The 19,220-nt window shown below is 34.3% G+C and overlaps 1 protein-coding gene across 2 annotated transcripts in view; it reads right to left on the reverse strand.

The window, feature by feature from the left end:
• LOC143237991 (LIM/homeobox protein Lhx1-like) overlaps nt 1-19,220 on the reverse strand; it is a 125,283-nt gene that overhangs the window by 14,082 nt on the left and 91,981 nt on the right. For both annotated transcript variants that reach the window (XM_076477840.1, XM_076477839.1), the window contains exon 4: nt 12,267-12,456. In XM_076477840.1, the coding sequence (XP_076333955.1) occupies nt 12,267-12,456 (190 nt within the window). The remainder of the gene's footprint in view (nt 1-12,266; nt 12,457-19,220) is intronic.

A 19,220-nucleotide genomic window follows, 5' to 3' on the forward strand; every position in this document is an offset into this window, starting at 1 on the left:
TAAAGATAAATTTTCAAAAGCGCGTGACACGAGCGTATCATATATACATGCATTAAGATACACACACACACACAAATATACAACTATTTCGCTTTAACTGTAGCTAAATATTTTTAGTGTGACCACGACATTGCACGATATACATTTAATAAGTTGTAAATTAATCAGATATGAAACACACATTGCAAGATATTATTGTTTATTGATTAAAATATCGTGCCAGTGTTAAGTAATCTATTGATTCATGCACATTATCATAAGTTGAATGATTTGGATACAGCAGGAAAGTAAGGACACGAGAGTAAACCACTATTGAAAGTATGATAGAATACACTCGATATCAAGGGTAAGCTTGTTCACATATATGAGAATTTTACAGAAATGTCTCTGATTGTATAATTAAAACTTATACATGTATTGGTATCACCACGTTTATGGAATACAAATTACTGAAAACTAAGGTAAAAATGTACAAATACACATTTTCTCTCTCTTTATCATAAGTCCAATGAAAATACAAGTAGTTGTCAAACTGTGAAATTTTATATCCGCTCTTCTTCTGATACTAACCGTAATAAGTGTCCACACTTCTTCTGGTGCTAACCGTACTTTTGTATCCATACTTCTTTTGGTGCTAACCGTATTTTTGTGCCCATACCTTTTATGGTGCTAACCGTACTTTTGTATCCATACTTCTTTTGGTGCTAACCGTATTTTCGTACCCATACCTTTTATGGTGCTAACCGTATTTTTGTGTCCATACTTCTTCTGGTGTTAACCGTATTTCGATACTTCTTCAGGTGCTATTCATATTTTATATCCATACTTATTCTGGTACAAACCATATTTTGTATCCATACTTCTGGTGCTAACTGTATTTTGTATCTGCACTTCTTCTGATACTAACCGTATTTTTCTATCCATAGTGCTTCTGGTGCTATTCATATTCTATATCCTCACTTTTTCTGGCACTAACCTTATATTGTATCTGCACTTCTTCCAGTGCTAATCCAGCGGTGTATAGAGGTAGGTATCGAACGATCATTCCAGCATTCTTAAAGGGTTAAGAGGTTTACTATCTTGGGATTTTTAATAACAATTGACTTTTATGGGAATCACTTCAATTCTCGTGTGAAAGAAAATGTCCACATTTTTAAAAAAAGACCCCTTCACTTTATAGAGCTGGCAAATCTCTTTTTACATAGATATTCATATAATTTAATATGTACACACAAAACAAAGACTTATAAGATAGGAAATAGATAGATTATTTGTTCGTTTTGAATTTCGCGTAAAGCTACACGAGAGATATCTGCACCAGCTGTACCTAGTTTAGCAGTTTAAGACTGTAGGGAAGACAGCTAATCATCACCACCCACCGCCAACTCTTTACCAACAAATAGTGGGATTGATTGTTACACTATGTGCCTCCATGGCCGAAAGGGCGAGCATGTTTGGAAATTCGAATCCGCGACCAAGAGTCTGCGAGTCGAGCGCTCTAAAAACCTAGCTGTGCTCAGCGAAAAAGACTAAATAGATGAAATAAGATAAAGAAAGTAAAAAATAGAAAGGCTAATAGGTATACAACAGTTAATATTTTCTTTTACCAACAGATATAGGGGGGAAAGCAAATCTAAATAGAATAGACATAATTCTCCTATGAAGAACCATTTAAAGTGAAGGATGAAATCAAAGAGTGCCGCAGTAAATGCTTATTATAGCAGAAGTTTATTTATGGCCAAGAAGCTTATGAGAAAGTCTGGACTTTGAAGCACCACATGCCATGGGTGATGCTACATAGAAGGAGGCAACCGAGTGTTGAGGGAGTGCTTTAAAAAGAGGGCAGAGGCTGCTGGTTACTTTAATACTTAAGACCTCTCCCACTTTAGGGCCACCCCTCTATTTTCTTTTAAAAATGAAAGTTTCAGCCTGTATAGTCCACTCCTTTACTTACAGGTCTCGCACCCATGTCACTCCCTTTTCCCAACCCCCACTATACTGTCCCATCGAAGAAAAATGACTAAAGTTGGTGCCTGGAGAGCTTACGTTGATGGCGTGATCAAGGTCTCTTCCCATCATGGTGGCGTGTAGGCATGCTGGCCGACTGAAGGGCACCCAATCGATCTTCGTCAGCTGTCGACATACATCGCTGCAATTCCCACACCCCTTACCTTGGTGTTTTCAGGTTGATATCCTTACACATATTTTACCTGAAAGTATTGCTGTGCTATCGTTGCCAATAGCTGGTGCTCATTCGGAAAAATGAATTTAGAGAACCAGAATAAGAGGTCATAGTAAGTAATAGAAACAAATGGAACAAGTTAAATGAACTACAAGCAAAAGGTGGCAGACTAGCCAATTATTTGTGAAACGTTTTGATACTTATCAATATAAAAGGTAAGAGAAATCATTGACAACTAAAGATATCTATCTTACTATTACTTTTTGAATTATATGCTCTTTGCTTTTTAATAATGAACATAAAACATGAACTTAATTTGAGGTTAAGATACTGTGTAGTCATAATGAAAATCACGTACGAAGCTGAGGATTTGCTGCTACTATAAATCATATATTTTTAAATTGTATTTAAAGTTTGTATCTACGTTCAGTGAGAACCATCCCCCCAAAGAACATATATATATATATATAATCAATAAATATGAAAAATTTAGCATTTGCACCAGACTAATTTTCATAATTATAAGTTCGATTCCCCTCGGTGGACTGAGCAGATAGCTCGATGTGGCTTTGCAATGAGAAAACACACACACAGAATTATAAGTTTCTCGGTTTTCTTTACAAATACATTCATATGTAGAAATAAAAATGTTCTGCATTTGAAATCCGTATGTAAATTTCGACGTCACAGCTGTCGAAATCTGAAGACAAAAGGAAAAAAGATGAACTTTAAACATAATGATGCCTCGAATTTCTAAGAATAGTTAAACTGGTAAATCAGGCGTTTAATGTCAACCTAATAACATTGATCAGTAAACCAGTGACCTCTAGAAAAACAGCTATTTTTATTTATCAGAATCTTATTTTAGTAAAACTTTATTTTTGTCTTCTTATGCCTCGTTGGTTCGTTAATCAATGTCTGAATGACATATCGATGTCTGAAAGTGATAAGGGAAAAACTTATTCACAACATTTTGTTAGTAATTATAGTTACGAAAATGAATCAGGTATGAAACCTGAACATGTACAATTTCTTATAAGTGGGGATTCCCAAACTGCACGAAGGAAAGTATTAGTGATTTCGTTGCAAATACACAAATTATGCCGTACTGTTAACCTGTTCGGTATTTAGCTTCATTGGTTGTGAAAGGGAAGCCTCAGTCAAAATGATGAATTTTTTGTGCGTGGGAAGTATGTTTATAGTATTCGTTTTTCATAGATAAGCACACTCAAGTGTAGTACAATCACCCATATTCCAAATATTAGACCCCTCAGTGGCACAGTGGTATCTCTGCGGGCTCACACTGCTGGTAATCCGGTTTCGATACTGGTGGTGGGCAAAGCACAGATAACCCATTATATAGCTTTGTGCTTAATTCCAATAAATCAATCAAACAACCAAATATTAGGCTTTCCACTGAGTTCAATTAAAATAGTTATCCCGTCTGACGCCAAATGTAAATGATGAGATTACATTATTATCTTAAAATATTTTACATACATTTTTTTTCAAACCAAGGGATTCAAACGGCCTGTTAGTAGAGGTCGCAATTAAAAAAAAAACACACAGTATTTTATTCCGATAATATATTGTTAGAAGTACAAAAGAATAATAATTATTGTAAAGTATTTTATCGCTTAAATTCTATTAACTCCTTCTTGCGATAAATGTATAGTTTCACATAAGCATACAATCTAAAATAAACATATAGTCACTACCAAGAATATTCCGTGACACCATATCCAAACACTTCTGACGTAAAAATACAGGTATAATTCAGTAGAGACCACAAAAAGAAACACTTATATCACAAATAAAACGATGTTGGAAATTAACAGTATTTTTGTCCCATATTTAGAGAAATGGGAAGGCGATCAATCAGTGATAAATTGTCATATTATTTACAATACCGCTGTCTACAATGAATAGCTCGATGAAAGCACCTTTCACTCCAGTCAACATAGCACATCGACAGAAGTGGGCATCACAGATTCTATCACACCTTCTTGCCTATAGGAACACTGTAATTTTTTCGATGAATCCGTGTATGCACAATAAAAAGACAATGGTTGCACCTGAGCTTGACAACTATTCTCCCAGGAAATTTCGTTAAAACGTCTGCAAGTTATAACAAAATAGAGCGCTATTTTTAAATGTGTATGATGCTATTGGTCAGTAGGATGAATGTGAAAGAAAGACCTCTGATGCAAAAGACATCACAGTTTTCAAAGAAGGCCCTCTACCTGTTTACATCAGTAATCAGTTAAGAGGTAAATTAGTGTCTAATGCAAGTTAGGGTTTCTACTCTGTCAACTCAAGTCACAAAACAATGATCCAAGTGGTCTGACAAATCACAGAATATGTTTCGTCCATCCCTGATCGTTTCCTGCGAAAGCTGAACTTCTTGTCCTCTAGTGGCACGGCGGTATGTTTACAGACTTACAACGCTAAAAACCGGGTTTCGATACCCGTGTGGACAGAACACAGATAGCCCATTGTGTAGCTATGTGCTTAATTCGAAACAACAGCGATACATAATCTTCTCAAACAACCAGCTGAAGACACCCTTATCCAAGTCCTTTACCAGGAATTGGTGTGAATCCAGCAGAAGACACCCTTATCCAAGTCCTTTACCAGGAATTGGTGTGAATCCAGCTGAAGAACCCTTATCCAAGTTCTTTACCAGGAATGGATGAGAATATCACAGGCCAGATCTTTTTAAAAAGTTGTGTAACCGTGTTTTCGCAAAGATTATACTTAATCCTACAGTGACTCAGGCTAAAAATCGGGTTTCGATACCCGTGGGGACAGAACACAGATAGCCCATTGTATAGCTTTATGTTTAACGACAAACAAACAAAATGTTTTACTTCATACAGTAAAATTTCTTATTGTAAAAAGTATAGACTAATTTGATAAAACAAAAAATTTGGAAACAGAGTCTAAAATGTTATTAATCACAACAATGGAATTTTGAATAATAATAATAAGAAAGCCATAAAACATAAGTTAAAACTTACTCACTGGGTTATCCGTACAATAGACAGAAATTATGTAAATTCATGATTATGGAAAAATTATCTTAGGACATAAAAAGATGTTTTCTTTATATATAATTAAAAAACAAGAACCAAAACACTAATAGAAACAGCAAAATACAAAGTGTGAAACCGTAAATTTGAATGTATCTCCTCATGGACCCAAGAAACCTTCCTGTCAAATTTGCTGAAGATCCGTAAAAAGGAGCGAAGTAGTGATAAAATAAAAATTCGCAAAAACACTCGTAAAAACCGCAAAATACAAAATTAAAAATTTGTGTGTATTTCCCCATGGACCTAATGAGCATCCATACGAATTTTGGTGAAAATCCATCCACACCCTGCGAAGTATTTACATGGACATACAACAGACAGTACTATTATATTTGTATAGATGGTGCCATTGCATTATATCTGCGTATGATGTATTCCTGACGTCATATCTCCACTCTGAGAATGAAGAAAAATAAAGTTCTCTGTGACAGGAAACAGAAAAATCGTAACACCTATTGCAAATATACAAACATACAAGATAAAAAATCTGCAAAGTTGGAGGTTGCACATCGCATAATAAAAATGTTTTTCCATTATCATTCAAGCATGAGTTCTATTATAGTAGGATGTGAAAGTCTCCTGTTTAAAAATTCGTAACATCAACAGTTTTGTTTAATCTTTTTTAAAATATTAACTATATTGTACTTATTGGACAGTTGTATACATCATTGAATAATTCCTCTTCCTTCATTTCGTAAAATCAACTTTCTTTGGATTTTGTGTAACTTCGACAATCCTCAGATTATTGTAAACCATGTATGTATTTTGTGCCTATACATATTTAATCTATATGATAAATTATTGTGTATATTAAAAATTGTTTGAATGTTATACGACGAATGTTTCTTTAATAATCAAACATGAAATTGTAGTATTAACTGGAACAGACTAAGCGAGAACGACTAACTATTTACCATAAATGTCAGTGGTGTCTACTGCGTTGAGATATAAGACGTTTCAAAATTATTATACACATATCTGCATACTTCTTTAGCGCTTAATTGAGTAAGTTTTTCCATAGGGTTACAGATACTAGTACACTTTGAGATTAGAATGTCGAGGGAATTCATTTTCAGCAAGAAGTCAGTTCTCTAACCTTTGAAATATTTGTAGTATACTAACAGACAGGCCAGCTTTTCTAGGATCGTATTTTTATGTTAGTTGGATGTTGGGAAAAGCATTTCTGTGGCTTTAAGGCTGATGGCAGCTGTTGAAGTCTACGCCAGAGGGTGTTCTTGCAAATGGCGAGACGTCTCAGCAGGGATTCTAGTTTGAAAAACCTGGCGACAAGTTTTCTGTTCTCAGTCATTTATGGGTTATTGGTATCTGTAGGGGTCAGTCATGTTGCTGTTAAACAAATGAACTAGTCCGGAACGTACGATATAATGTATCGTAATGTTATACACGACTGAATATTATCTGCGCATGTTCCATGGCTAATTGATAAGCAGGTGGTTCAAGGCAGATACCAGAAAGTTGATAGGGTTAACTAGCTTCCTCGGTTCATATGTATAAACAAGTCCAGAAGCTGGTTCAAAGGAAATGCTTAAGGCCTGTAACTACTATATTATACTTCGGTGTCATGAGGTCAGGGGTTAGCGAGAGCCGCCCAGGATTGGTTATTACCTTCTACCTGCCAATCTATCGTTATTTTCTTCTATACTCTATCATTTTCTTATTTTTCCAAGCACAAGGGGAGGTACGAAAAATATTGTAACCTGATATTTATCTCAGGCTGTATCCGGTTAGTTTATTACCTTCAAAACGGCCATTGCTATGGAAACATACACGTGCCACACGGACATCCCCACACTTTAATCCGATGAAAACCCCGTTATTTTCTAGCTGAAATAACACCGTGTCAACCATAAGATTCTACTTAAAGAACTTGGTGTTGAATTAACACAGAAAATTATATGAATCAGTTGCAGCAACACGTGATATTTTGGCTACTGTGCAGTTCCAGCTTTCAATAGAACCTTCCCACTCAATTTTTCATCAAAGAAAGAAGCTCCTCACACACATAGATAAAAGTTATGGGTCAAATCAAGATTAAACATCAGCGTAAGTGCAATAGGGACGACTCACTGTACAATAACACTATAAATGCCAAAAGCCAACAACAACAAAACAAAAGTATATTAGCTTCCATAAGCTGACTGATTTTGAAGGTTTTAACAAAAACGAATCATTATTTTATGGTATACAGAAAGGAAAATAAATCAATCATGCCATCGATTACATCAACAGTCTTTTGAAGGTTATTCCATCACAGTTAAAAGTTTTCGTAAATGTGAGCAGAAAAAACACTAGTTTTATAAAACAAACAATTCAGTAACAGAACCTGAAATGTTATTAATTACAATAATGTAATTTGTAATAATATTGAGAAGGAAGTCAGAAAAAAGTTTCTTGTTTAAAAATTCGTGACATCAAAAGTTTTATTTCATCACTTTAAGATATTAACGTTACATCACAGATTCACAAGAAATTAAATAACCAATTACATTTGTGTGGCTTCAGAATATACAATCCCAGTCTTTTTTAATTCTGTTTTATATGAAACATTTAAAACAGATTTTACGTCAAAATGGAAAAACAAAAAAAATATGATTAATTGGTTTTTAAGTTCAACGGCTAAATAATAGTATTAAATACATAAAAAAGAGTAACTTTTTCTTGATGAAAAACAAAATTAGTTCAAATGTCCACTTTAGTAAGTTAACCTCTCAGTAGTACAGCCCCGCGGGCTGACAGCATGAGAGCTTTTATGTATAGTAAGTACCAAGTCCATAGAGTAAATTGCCCTAATAATGGCTGATACATACTTCATTACAACTAACAAGGGGAGAAAACTGCTCTCCTAGTGACTCAATAGTCGCTATTTCCGACAGTCCACGCGCCATCATGCAGAGATCGTGCCAAATTTGAGTTCCGCGTTCACGCGTGATCTTTTTAGCACCCAAGTCAAAATAAACTGACATTTTGATAACAAAATAAAAGTTTGAGCAATAAAAAGACATTTTAAATCATACCTACAGGAATTTAATCTAAATTTGTAATATATATATATATATATATATATAAATGTACATAAGTGATAAAATTATTTGGAGTAATTTCATTTCTTAAATTACGCAAGATCTAGAATTGGGATTTCTTTGTTTGGGAGCGATAACGCACTGAAAGTTCTCATAAAATTTAATGTATCATCAGAAAACTGGTAAATCATATATCCTACCAGCGTTGATATGAGAAACGAGTGTGGCTACCTGGAAAGATGTTAGTTCTATTTCTGCCTACGAGTCATCGAAGCAAGCACTCCGTAGACATAGAATTCTGGAAAACAATATTCCTAACTTACAACTAATTCGACCTTTTATTTCACGGTCCTGTTGCTGTGAAAACAGGAAACGGTTGGCTGGTTGTAGAACGGACGTTTGTAATGTTAAATGTAGATACGGAATGAAATATATTGTAACCTCTTTAGTTTTATTAGAATTATCTGCCCCCTCACAGAAGCATTATGTACACACTTGTGTAGTTAACATATATAAGTACCTTAAACATAATACAAAAATGGTTTTAAGAGAACGTCCTAGTTTGTACAGGTTTATACTGAGTCGTCGAAAACATATGATATATATATAATTTGATCTGAAGCTATCAACCATCTGTCAATATTTAAATAAATGTACTTATAATTATTCACATAGGCTTAAACTTTTCAAATAATAACAGTTTCTCTTATGTTAGTAAGCTGACTCTCAATACCTGCTATGTCATTCTTTTCTTTCTTTTTTCAATACAATTTTTCTTGCATTTGTCGAGAACGTTATTGGAAACGACTTGGGTTTTTTGAAAGAAATTCTAGTTCTGAAATCATCGCTACGCAGTTCGCACTAGTTTCGAAGACGAAGCTTTAGATTTTCAATTTTAGTTTTTTTTTTCATTTGGTCTCTATTATAAATAGGCTGGGGCCCGCTTTCCTGCCTGGAGGCCACCCTTTCTGTGGCAGGTCGATTTGCTGTCAGGCGGCAGGCATCAGCGGGAGAGAGAGAGAGAAAGCGGGGCTCCTAGTGTTGCCAGCATAGGTATCGGAAATCGATGGGGGGAGGGAAGATGAGCGGGTTAATCCGACAGCCAACAGAAACGATACAGAAAGCTCTGATGGTGGTTGGCCCTCCCCATATAGTTTCTTGTTCAGGAAATCTCAGGGAAAGCGCAGTTTGATGACCTGGAAACACCACGTTTGCTGGTACAAAGTCATAGACGTCTCTTTCTTTCGCAATAACATTGAAACATTTTATAATAAATACCCAAAAACCGTTGAATATGATAACCATTCGATATATATGACGTTTTTATTAAATAAAATCACGATATATGAGTCTATATACAACAAACTTAATATTATAATAACACAGATGTGAATTTTAGAAAGACGTTCCGTTTACTTACTATCCAATGTGTATAAACAAGGATGCTGATAAAAACATTTTGAATATTGTGCTTCAATAACCGCACGGAAAAACTATTAAAAACACGAAAGTAAATCATATCGCTCCGCTTTAAGATGTGGGTGGCCACATTAGCTGCTAAACACCAGAATGACACATTATAATTTGGTTGAAACACATAACTGTCACTGTCTTCCTAATCTTGGGTAATAGGGTAAAACTCCTAAAATGAAAAAAATACGAATGTAACACTTTTACACGTTGCAACAGATGTAGAAATGTATTCATTGGATCTTGCTGTTATTTGTGTACATTAACAACTAGCTTCCAACATATTAACGTCCAGAGCCGGTATTAAACACACGTGCAGCTGTTGAATTTATTACATGTTGAGTTCAGTAGTGTATGGGTGAAGGGCAAGGAATGCCGTGGCTTAAAATACTTCGCCACTTAAAAGATTGTTTTTGCATAGCGTGTCTGTAATATTGGCAAAACATTAGTGTTTAGAGTAGGCTTCACCAATCATTATTATAATAAGATATTTTGACCCCTCCATTTGCACATTCATAGTTTAACATTCTATTAATTATATCCAACAACAGCAATTTGGCTTTATTTATAATCAGTTTTAGTAGATTTTACATGGTTCATGACCTAAGTGAATGTTTAACTAACTTTGATAATAATATGGTTAATTAGGCGAAGTTGTAAGTGTAACATACATATTAATTATAATGAAAACATATGCATAATATAATACACTGCCCACCGGTGGTTCAACGACAAGCCTGAGGATTTAAGACGCTAAAAATCTTGTTTCGATACCTATGATGGATACAGCGAAAGTAGCCTTTGGACTTAACAACAAAGGATTAAATAATACATTTCGAGAACTAAATGTTTACAAAAACCTTTCTATAAAATCGTTAGCATTATTCAAGTTCCCTGAGAATAATTCATAAACATTTTTGTTCTTTTTCCATTCCTTATTTTCGATAACAAAAACGTTCGTTTCATGCCGACTTTTCGTGATCACTCTGAGAGAACGACTGCGAAGCCCTCAAGCCCTCCGACGTCGCTCTCACCATCTGCTCGGCGGGAACTGTCGCGTGCAGACACACGCGTTCATTGGGCGTTATCCTACACAGAGATGTGAGACCGCTTGCATGGGTGTTTGCATGGCTTCCCGCGGTTCTCCCATCCGGAAAACCCCTGCAGTGGGCTTTGTTCCCAGGAGAGTCGTTGAAAATGAACCAGCGTGCACCAGCCGAGAGATGTGTAGGCCTAAAGATATTTGCATACATTTGTTGCATCTATAACTGTCGTGCTATAAAGTGTAGTTTGGATGATTGCAATGTTTGAGGACTATACGTCGCGTACAAGTACAGGCGCAGCATCTCGTGCATTGAACACACTGACAACAAAGATCTCGACAGGTGCTGAAAATTAATATACAATCAGAACGTACAGAGGTGTAGTCCTGCTTTCTTCACCGAAACACGTCATTGAAGAAAGTATAGAACTTAGTGGAATATACAATGGTTTACTGAGTTTGCACTATTACCATAGTTTATAATTCTCATTTCCAGCTAACACATACAACAATAAATGAAGTTTAAACATCAATATATATATATATATATTCAGAAGATTTACTGTTGTTAATTTTTATAATTGTTGGAGTACATTATTTATCAAGCATCAATATTTTTAATGTTTAAGTAGTTAAGCCTATCACTGTCACATTCTTAATACGAGGAAACATTATTTTTCGTTTGAATGTCCACGCAACCATGATTGTTATACATGTTCAACATGTAAGTTGATCGTATTAACTCAAAAGATATTTATACATGTGACTGCGCGTTGAATTTTCTAAGATACTTTTAAAAAGAACTCTTTATAGTAGTTCAACAAGCTTAGTACGGTATGAAACTGTACGGAACAGTACAATCATGTCTTCTCCTGTTAAAACATCACTGATATGTTATAGTAACATACTATAAGTTGTGACTAAGGTTTCTGACCAGACGTGTCCTGAAGAAACATTCTTAGGAACACGGAAACTATAAAATTTAGTTAACTTGTAAAATAAAGACTGTTTTCGAAGTTTAAACACTCTTTTTGTTACTCAATAACTTTAAGTTTTGTTTTAGCGTAAGATGATTATCATACTGTGAGACATAGTGACCAGCAAAGGACAAACATAAACAGGCCCATAATTACCTTTGTTATCACAATGAAACAATAATCTACTCATGTAGAAATGAATTTTTAGACGTCATCCTATTAATTATTTACATGTATAATGAATGCAAAATCTAAATTCATGTTTTCCTTGTCTGGCTATTTTCTTATTCTCTTCTATTTCAGGACTTGTAATAGTTACAATAATAATTGTAATAGTTATAATAATAACTGTGTTAGTTATATTGATAATACTTTTGTAACATTGTTTACAGAATACCACTGCGTGCCACGTACTCCCAAACTCCATCGTAAACCCAATGTAAAATGAATAATTTTACTCACCCGAGAAGTATCCATAGCCAGAGTTAGGCCCTACTACCATTTCTGGACTGTCGTCAAGTCCATCAGGTGACATTCCAGGTCGTATCGGCCGCATGGCCCGCCTAGGGTTCCTGAAAAAGTGGCGCCGAGCTCCGAGGGTACTGAGTTGTTTCATCCGTCTTTCTTTCGATCGACGATTTTGGAACCAAACCTGTTACAACATCAGATAAAGGTGTCTCGTGATAAATGATTTATTTACATCTTTTTATAAAAACATGTACAATACAAACATTAAGAAACAAAAGCGAACACTACAATTATACATTAACTTTTCAATATTGAAATACCATTGGACAACCTTATTCTTATAAAAGTATAAATCACATTTGGGAATACACAGAGGACAATTTTAAAATTCGACCAAATGTGCTATTTCATTTGTAATTTAAGTGTCTTTTTTGTTTCAAATTACAAAATGACTGACACATTTCTGAAAATAATCATTTTTTGAAGTTAAAAGTTAATCAGTATAATAAATATAACTGAATTTTGCAAAGGGACACGGATATAGTACATAGTCACGTATGGGATCGCTATAACTTGAAAATTTATGAGTTTAGAGCTAATAATAAAAGTCCTAGATTTATTATGTTTTTGGATTATTTGTGCAGTATCACAATTACATTAAATTTATGTAAGAAAAGTTCAAGTAACTTGAAGATTAAGTTTTAATTTTTAATGAATTGCTTCACGCTGAAATTTCGTTCTTCTAATTTGTTTATTTGTAATTAGCACAAAATTACATATTGGCTACCTGTGTTATACCCCCCACAAATATGGACCCAAGAAATTTAGCGTTACAAGCCCTCGAGTACCGCTAAACTACAAAGGAAAATAAGAAAAAAATCATTTTTTTATAGTTCGTCCCTCAGCATGGTCATGCTTCAAATTCATTTCCAAAACATGAAGGAAAAGGTTAAGGTAGCAACACTTTGGAAAAAAAAGAAATTGTATAAAAATAAACTGTAATTGTTCCCAGTACGTAATCTTCGATCTTCCAAAATACGACATATAAAATTATGTTCTTAAAATGAAAAAGAACTGGGTTTTCTTTATTCGTAAAGCTTCTTTTTACACACACATTTTCATGAAGTAAGAAGTACACACCGACATTCTTTAGTTTTAATTTTCCTCATAAAATGTATTTAACGTCTGGTTTTTCGATACCAAAACCGTAAAATTGATTTTTTTTCAGTAATACAAATACACGCACGTACGTTTACAAAAATATAGTCAGACAAACAAATACAGATATAAAACAGACGCTTTTAAATCTCATGCTATTTCACAAGATCAGTCAAGTGAGGCGAGCCATGAATGCAATGTTGATCTTTAAGTAAAACGAGTGTTCCATGCACTCCCTGGACACACACACGTATACTGATGTATGTATTCAGTGATGAGTATTAATTATAGACTCACCATTAAGTTACATTATCCTGCATGAGTGCATGTGAACGTCGTCGGTGTTGAAGAATTACACACTTGATAATTAAACATTATTAAATTTCTGCTTTTGTATATTGAGAAGAGGGTGAAATTACTCGTCAGACCACTGACCAAACATAGAGTCGAAGTAATATAATATCAATGAGAAATAATCTAAATGGTGCAATCCTTTGTTTTAAGGTCACATCTAGTAAAAGTCTAGAGATGACACTCGTGGTTTAACTCAAATATTCTCCATTGTAGCTTACATCTAGTGTTTGTAATTTCACACTCCAAAGCACAGTATAAATTTTGTGAATTTCTTACAAAGTGTCATTTACAGTTTAAAATACATGTACTAGAATTGTAAAAAAACATGCGATTTATCTTCCAAACACGAGTTTTTAACACAGCTGTAAAGAACTCACGGTTCTCAAAGATGCCATAATGATTTTCAGCATACAGTTTCTAACAAAGCCTGCAATAAAACTAGTTAGTAACTTGTTTTGTTATAATTTACTTTGTCTCGTTCTATTCGAAGTGTTTTTATTTCAGCTATTATCTTTCAGATTATACTGCCGAACTTAGCTTTATGGACAGACGAAATCGATTACGATATACTTCAGCTAGAATAAGTAAAATAATGAATACAAATTCGTTTTCAATACATATTTTTATTGAAATGTTCTAATACAGAATAAAACAAATTTCGTACTAATCGATATATTCTCTAATAAGACGGCGATACGACTCTTAGTAGCTTTTGGACGAAAAAAACAACAACAAAACCAAAACCTTTAAAACAGAAGTGCATCAAAAACTTAACAAAACTGTCAGGTTGATATAGGCAAATGTTTTAGGAAAGAAGGTAAAAGTAGCACTTAATCATTGGGTTTATATTATATATATATAGAATCCTTCGCTAACATAACAAGAGGGGATTTTCAATAGCCGCAGCATTCGAAATCCTTTAAGCAGAACATTAAAGTAAATTAAACTATGAGATCTGGTAGATGTCTGATACATCAATCGAAAGAGTTTGATTTTCTGAATCCAAACCTGTAATCAGAACTCATATTGGTCAAAATATGACAGAGCTATGAGGTAAAAGTTTTAATTTAATAAAACACACCAAAAAACTCAGAGCCATTCAATGAGCCGTTATGCTGCTGCTAAAAAAAAACGTATCAGTATGATCAAAAACTAAACTCGTCTAACAATTTTATTGACTACAAATATTATATATATAAACATAAGTTTATATGTGTATATAAATATATATATATATACACACACACATGGGTTACTGATACTGCAATTGAAATTGTGATATTCTAAACTATTAATCTTACCACTTACACTTTTATTTTTAAAAATAGCCAAATGAAGGCATATTTGAAACCTTGTTTCCTTTGATCCAGTATCATATAAATGCGATAATTTTCAAGTTCCCACTAAATTCAAATTGTCTTTGTTCTCTTATTGATCTGTTTAGTCTTAGCATTCAGAAATTTACCATCGTATGTTGTTAGTCAAACATTCACCTGGAAATACAAAGAGATTAGCTAGCAATAGTTTTATTCTGATTGGTGAAGGATAAAGAACTATTGCTTTGGCTGTGTGTTTAATCTATAGTTTTGCACACAGTATTCAGTATGCTCCAATTGGTGAGAAATGTAGCTAAGTATTCTAGTTTCATTTTTTAGTTTTTCCTTAAGAGAAAGCATAATAACGTAAATAGTTCTCCAATTAAAATTACTATCGATTGAATATAGTTCCATATAGTCATTGATCATACGTGATATGATCCAGTTCACCATTCAGTAAGCATCTAGTTAGTGGGGGTTTCCATAGATAAATATATTGCCATATTTCTTATAAAATTGTATCTTGTTTTCACCTTTTATTTCACTATTGTTCTTATTCTCAGGTTCAACACATTTTGTATTACTTTAATCACTACTTACACTGGTCAGTTATATCCTGCAATCCTCTTGTCAAAGTGAAGATAATTCATCCAAACATACTCTGAATACCACAGTGTAAATTACAATGACATGTTTGGTGCTATGAAGTTAGAGTTCGTATTTTTCGTTGTTTTAGTAATTTTTTTTGTATTTTTAAGACATATTTTATCTCGGCCTTGTTCTTACTTGTGCTGCAACTGTTCCTCTACTAATATCCAAACTGAGAGTTATTCTTAAGGGAGACTAGTCATTGCCAGGAGAACTGAGGGAAATGATGAGAAATCTCTTGCTGTAACTAGGGTGGTCTCTCATATTGAAACAGACTTTCCTTGAAATAACCTTTATATTTCTAATCAGTATTAAACCAATGAAAACTTTAAAACATCTCATCAGGTCACTTCTGATTTGGCTACGGCACTGACGTACCACTAATAGGCTAGTAAAGTCAAGAAATCCTAGTACAGTCAAGCCCAATTTGGAAATGGTCTTGCAATGCTAAGTCTGTTTATATAAGGTGTGGAAAACCTGTTTGGTTAGATAGACAGGCCTGTGATAGTTGGAACACTGCATTTGGCATTGGTGCATCGAGTATTATTAGTCGCTAGCTGAATGAATCAAAATGGAAGTTGTGGCTCTCCGTACTTACCTCATTTATTGTGAGATGACAGTAATGTACTGCAGTGGATGGACGGAACTAATAATTTAAGAAGACTGCAGATACTGATTCACCAACTGGAAGAAGATCTGGTTTAGTATTTGAAATAATTATGGAAAAGATGAGAAAAAAAGGTTATAAAAGGCAAATACTAAGAAAATGCTATCCTTATATTGTGTGAAATTACGCTGCACCACAGCATGAGAGGGTAGAGATAAAGCAAATATGTTCAACAGGTTTCTTGTGGAATGGCTAAAGATAACTTAAGTATATTTTTGTAGCAGTTTAAGTAAGATATTATACAACACCAAATCAATTTTTCATTGTTTTTTTTCTAAGTCTTCACGGCGCCAAGAGATACTGAAAACTGATTGTCACCAGTGGTGGAATAATCACGTTATTTCAATCAGAGAGAAAACAGAGCCATCTACCAAGCTAAATTCAAGGCTCATAATTGTGTGTCATTAAAAAATATAGCGAACTTTGATGATTTGCTTACTTTTCTTGGAAAGGCCCAGATGAGAATGGCTGAGGCAGAACAAGAGGTGATGTTAATTGATAAACATGTCAATAGTCTGACCAAAAAGCCAATAAAAGATTATATGTATCTCCAAGATGTATCCATATTGATATAGGAAGAGTTAGAGGCCAGTTGAAATGGTAACTTCCAGTGATATGTTTGAGAAAACTAATCTTGTGGTAGCGGCAGTAGTACAAAATTACACTGAAGACATTAATGAAAAGTATTTCACTCAAAATGGTTCACAGTCAGTAACAATAGTTGAGAATGTTAGGACGTGTTTCCCAAACAAGAAACATATTAATCAGACTAACCTAAATACATCATGTGATCTAGGATGCAGATGGAGCGCATGATAGAAGTAGAGATTTTACTTCACAAGAACCGATGTACTTGTGCCGTCTAAAAGAGAACTGCTTCACTTTTGGTGAGCTTGAATACCAGGATCAACACTTGTCTTATTCATTAATTTTTTTTGGTAGAAAGCTAAACTATAGACTCAGATGACGTTAGCAAATAAAACTGAAGCCGGGATGCAGGAAATAACAGCTGCAACTAGGTTTATTTTAAACTAATATGTTTCAATTTCAGTGTGATCAACTGATTTGAATAATGCTGGAGCTTAACTGATTTGACTTATGGAGTGATAGGATCAACAACAATAACATTACTGGGCATACGTGAATGCAAGGTAGAGTAGAGTTTCTGGTAATTACTGGGTTTGCTATCCTTCTTCTCGACTTTGCTGAATATGGAGGTACTAACACCTAAAGCTTCTAGAAGGACAAGCTTTCATCATACCTATGAAACCTGACTTATAGTGAGACTGAAGCTTACCTTTTATGCTGTATCTAAATGAGCATTGGTGTGATTGAAGATTATTGCTCAGATATGGGAACCCTATGGATGAATTTCCTACAGGGTTATTTGCAAGAATAGCCTACCAAACAGGCATGCTAAAGTTCTGCAGCAGTCTATCTAGGTCATAACAAGAAGTACAAAAATGACAAGTTTTATTTAAAAATAGTAGTTTATGAATTCAGTGCTCCAACTGTAAATAGTTAGCAAAGGGAAATCCATTAGTATACTGAAAGAAATGTTCATTTATACATTGTTATTTTCGTGTATAAATATACTGTGTATTTAAATAATTCATAAATCAGTTTCTAATTAGATCCAAGTTACGTGTAGCAGAAAAGAAGCTGAAGCCATGGACAATGGTACACACAAGTTGAATTCCTGGAACATATATTAAAACGTTAAAGAGTGGAAGCTACCTAGAAATGGTCACAGCAATAAAAGACTGGATTTAGCCGATTTCAAGTGAAAAGCTTTGCAGTTTTCTTGGCTCGTATCATCTTGCTGGGAACCTTGTAACTAGCCTTCCAGTGGTAATTCCATTGCTATTTATACTGTCTAATGCGGATGTACATTTTAAATATAACTGCAGTTGTGAAAGGGATGAGTTTTCCCACGTTGTCATTTCAGCAATTTTACTCAAAAAATTTAGAATTTTTATTTTAGCATTGTATAATTCTTGATGAGTTTACTTCACGAATGATAAAAACATTAAACTTTCCTTTCGGTCATTTTCCTAAAATGTCTGGACTGTAAAACTCCTGAATTTAGTAAATGTTTTCTGGCTTTTAAGTTTGTTTTATCTTTCAATTAAATTTCAACATTTTATTTGGGTAGCTCGATGCTTATTTTCTATTTGTTCAGCCGTGAATCTACCTTTTGAATTCTCCATTATTTTGTCACATACACGGCCCGGCATAGCCAGGTGGTTAAGATTACACTCGTAATCTGAGGGTCGCGGGTTCGAATCCCCGTCACATGCTCGCTCTTTCAGCCGTGGGGGCGTTATAATGTGCGGTCAATCCCACAGTTAGTTGGTAAAAGAGTAACCCAAGAGTTGGCGGTGGGTGGTGATGACTAGCTGCTCTCCCTCTAGCCTTACCCTGCAAAATTAGGGATGGCTAGCGCAGATAGCCCTCATGTAGCTTTGTGCGAAATTATAAACAAACTTAATTCACTGAACTTTCAGCGGTTCTAACTATAAAATGGGATTTGTACTTAAGCTGATAATTGTCAGAAGAGTAAATTTTATCTATACTGCTGTACAGTAAATAATAAAATATTGCTGTAAGGAAGTTAGCAATATGCTTTATAAATTGGAAGCTAGTATGATCACACAAAAAACCTTTTTGGTTATAGAAAACCGACTATAAGTATAACTTGACCTTCAAAATAATCAATGTTGTCAAAATATTATGAAACAATACCGGAAATAAAAGAAGGTAAAGGTGAGGTGATTTGAAATTTATGTCACGTTTGTACGATTT

The sequence above is a fragment of the Tachypleus tridentatus genome, chromosome 13, assembly GCF_004210375.1.
Source record: "Tachypleus tridentatus isolate NWPU-2018 chromosome 13, ASM421037v1, whole genome shotgun sequence".
In the NCBI taxonomy this organism is placed as follows: Eukaryota; Metazoa; Arthropoda; class Merostomata; order Xiphosura; family Limulidae; genus Tachypleus; species Tachypleus tridentatus.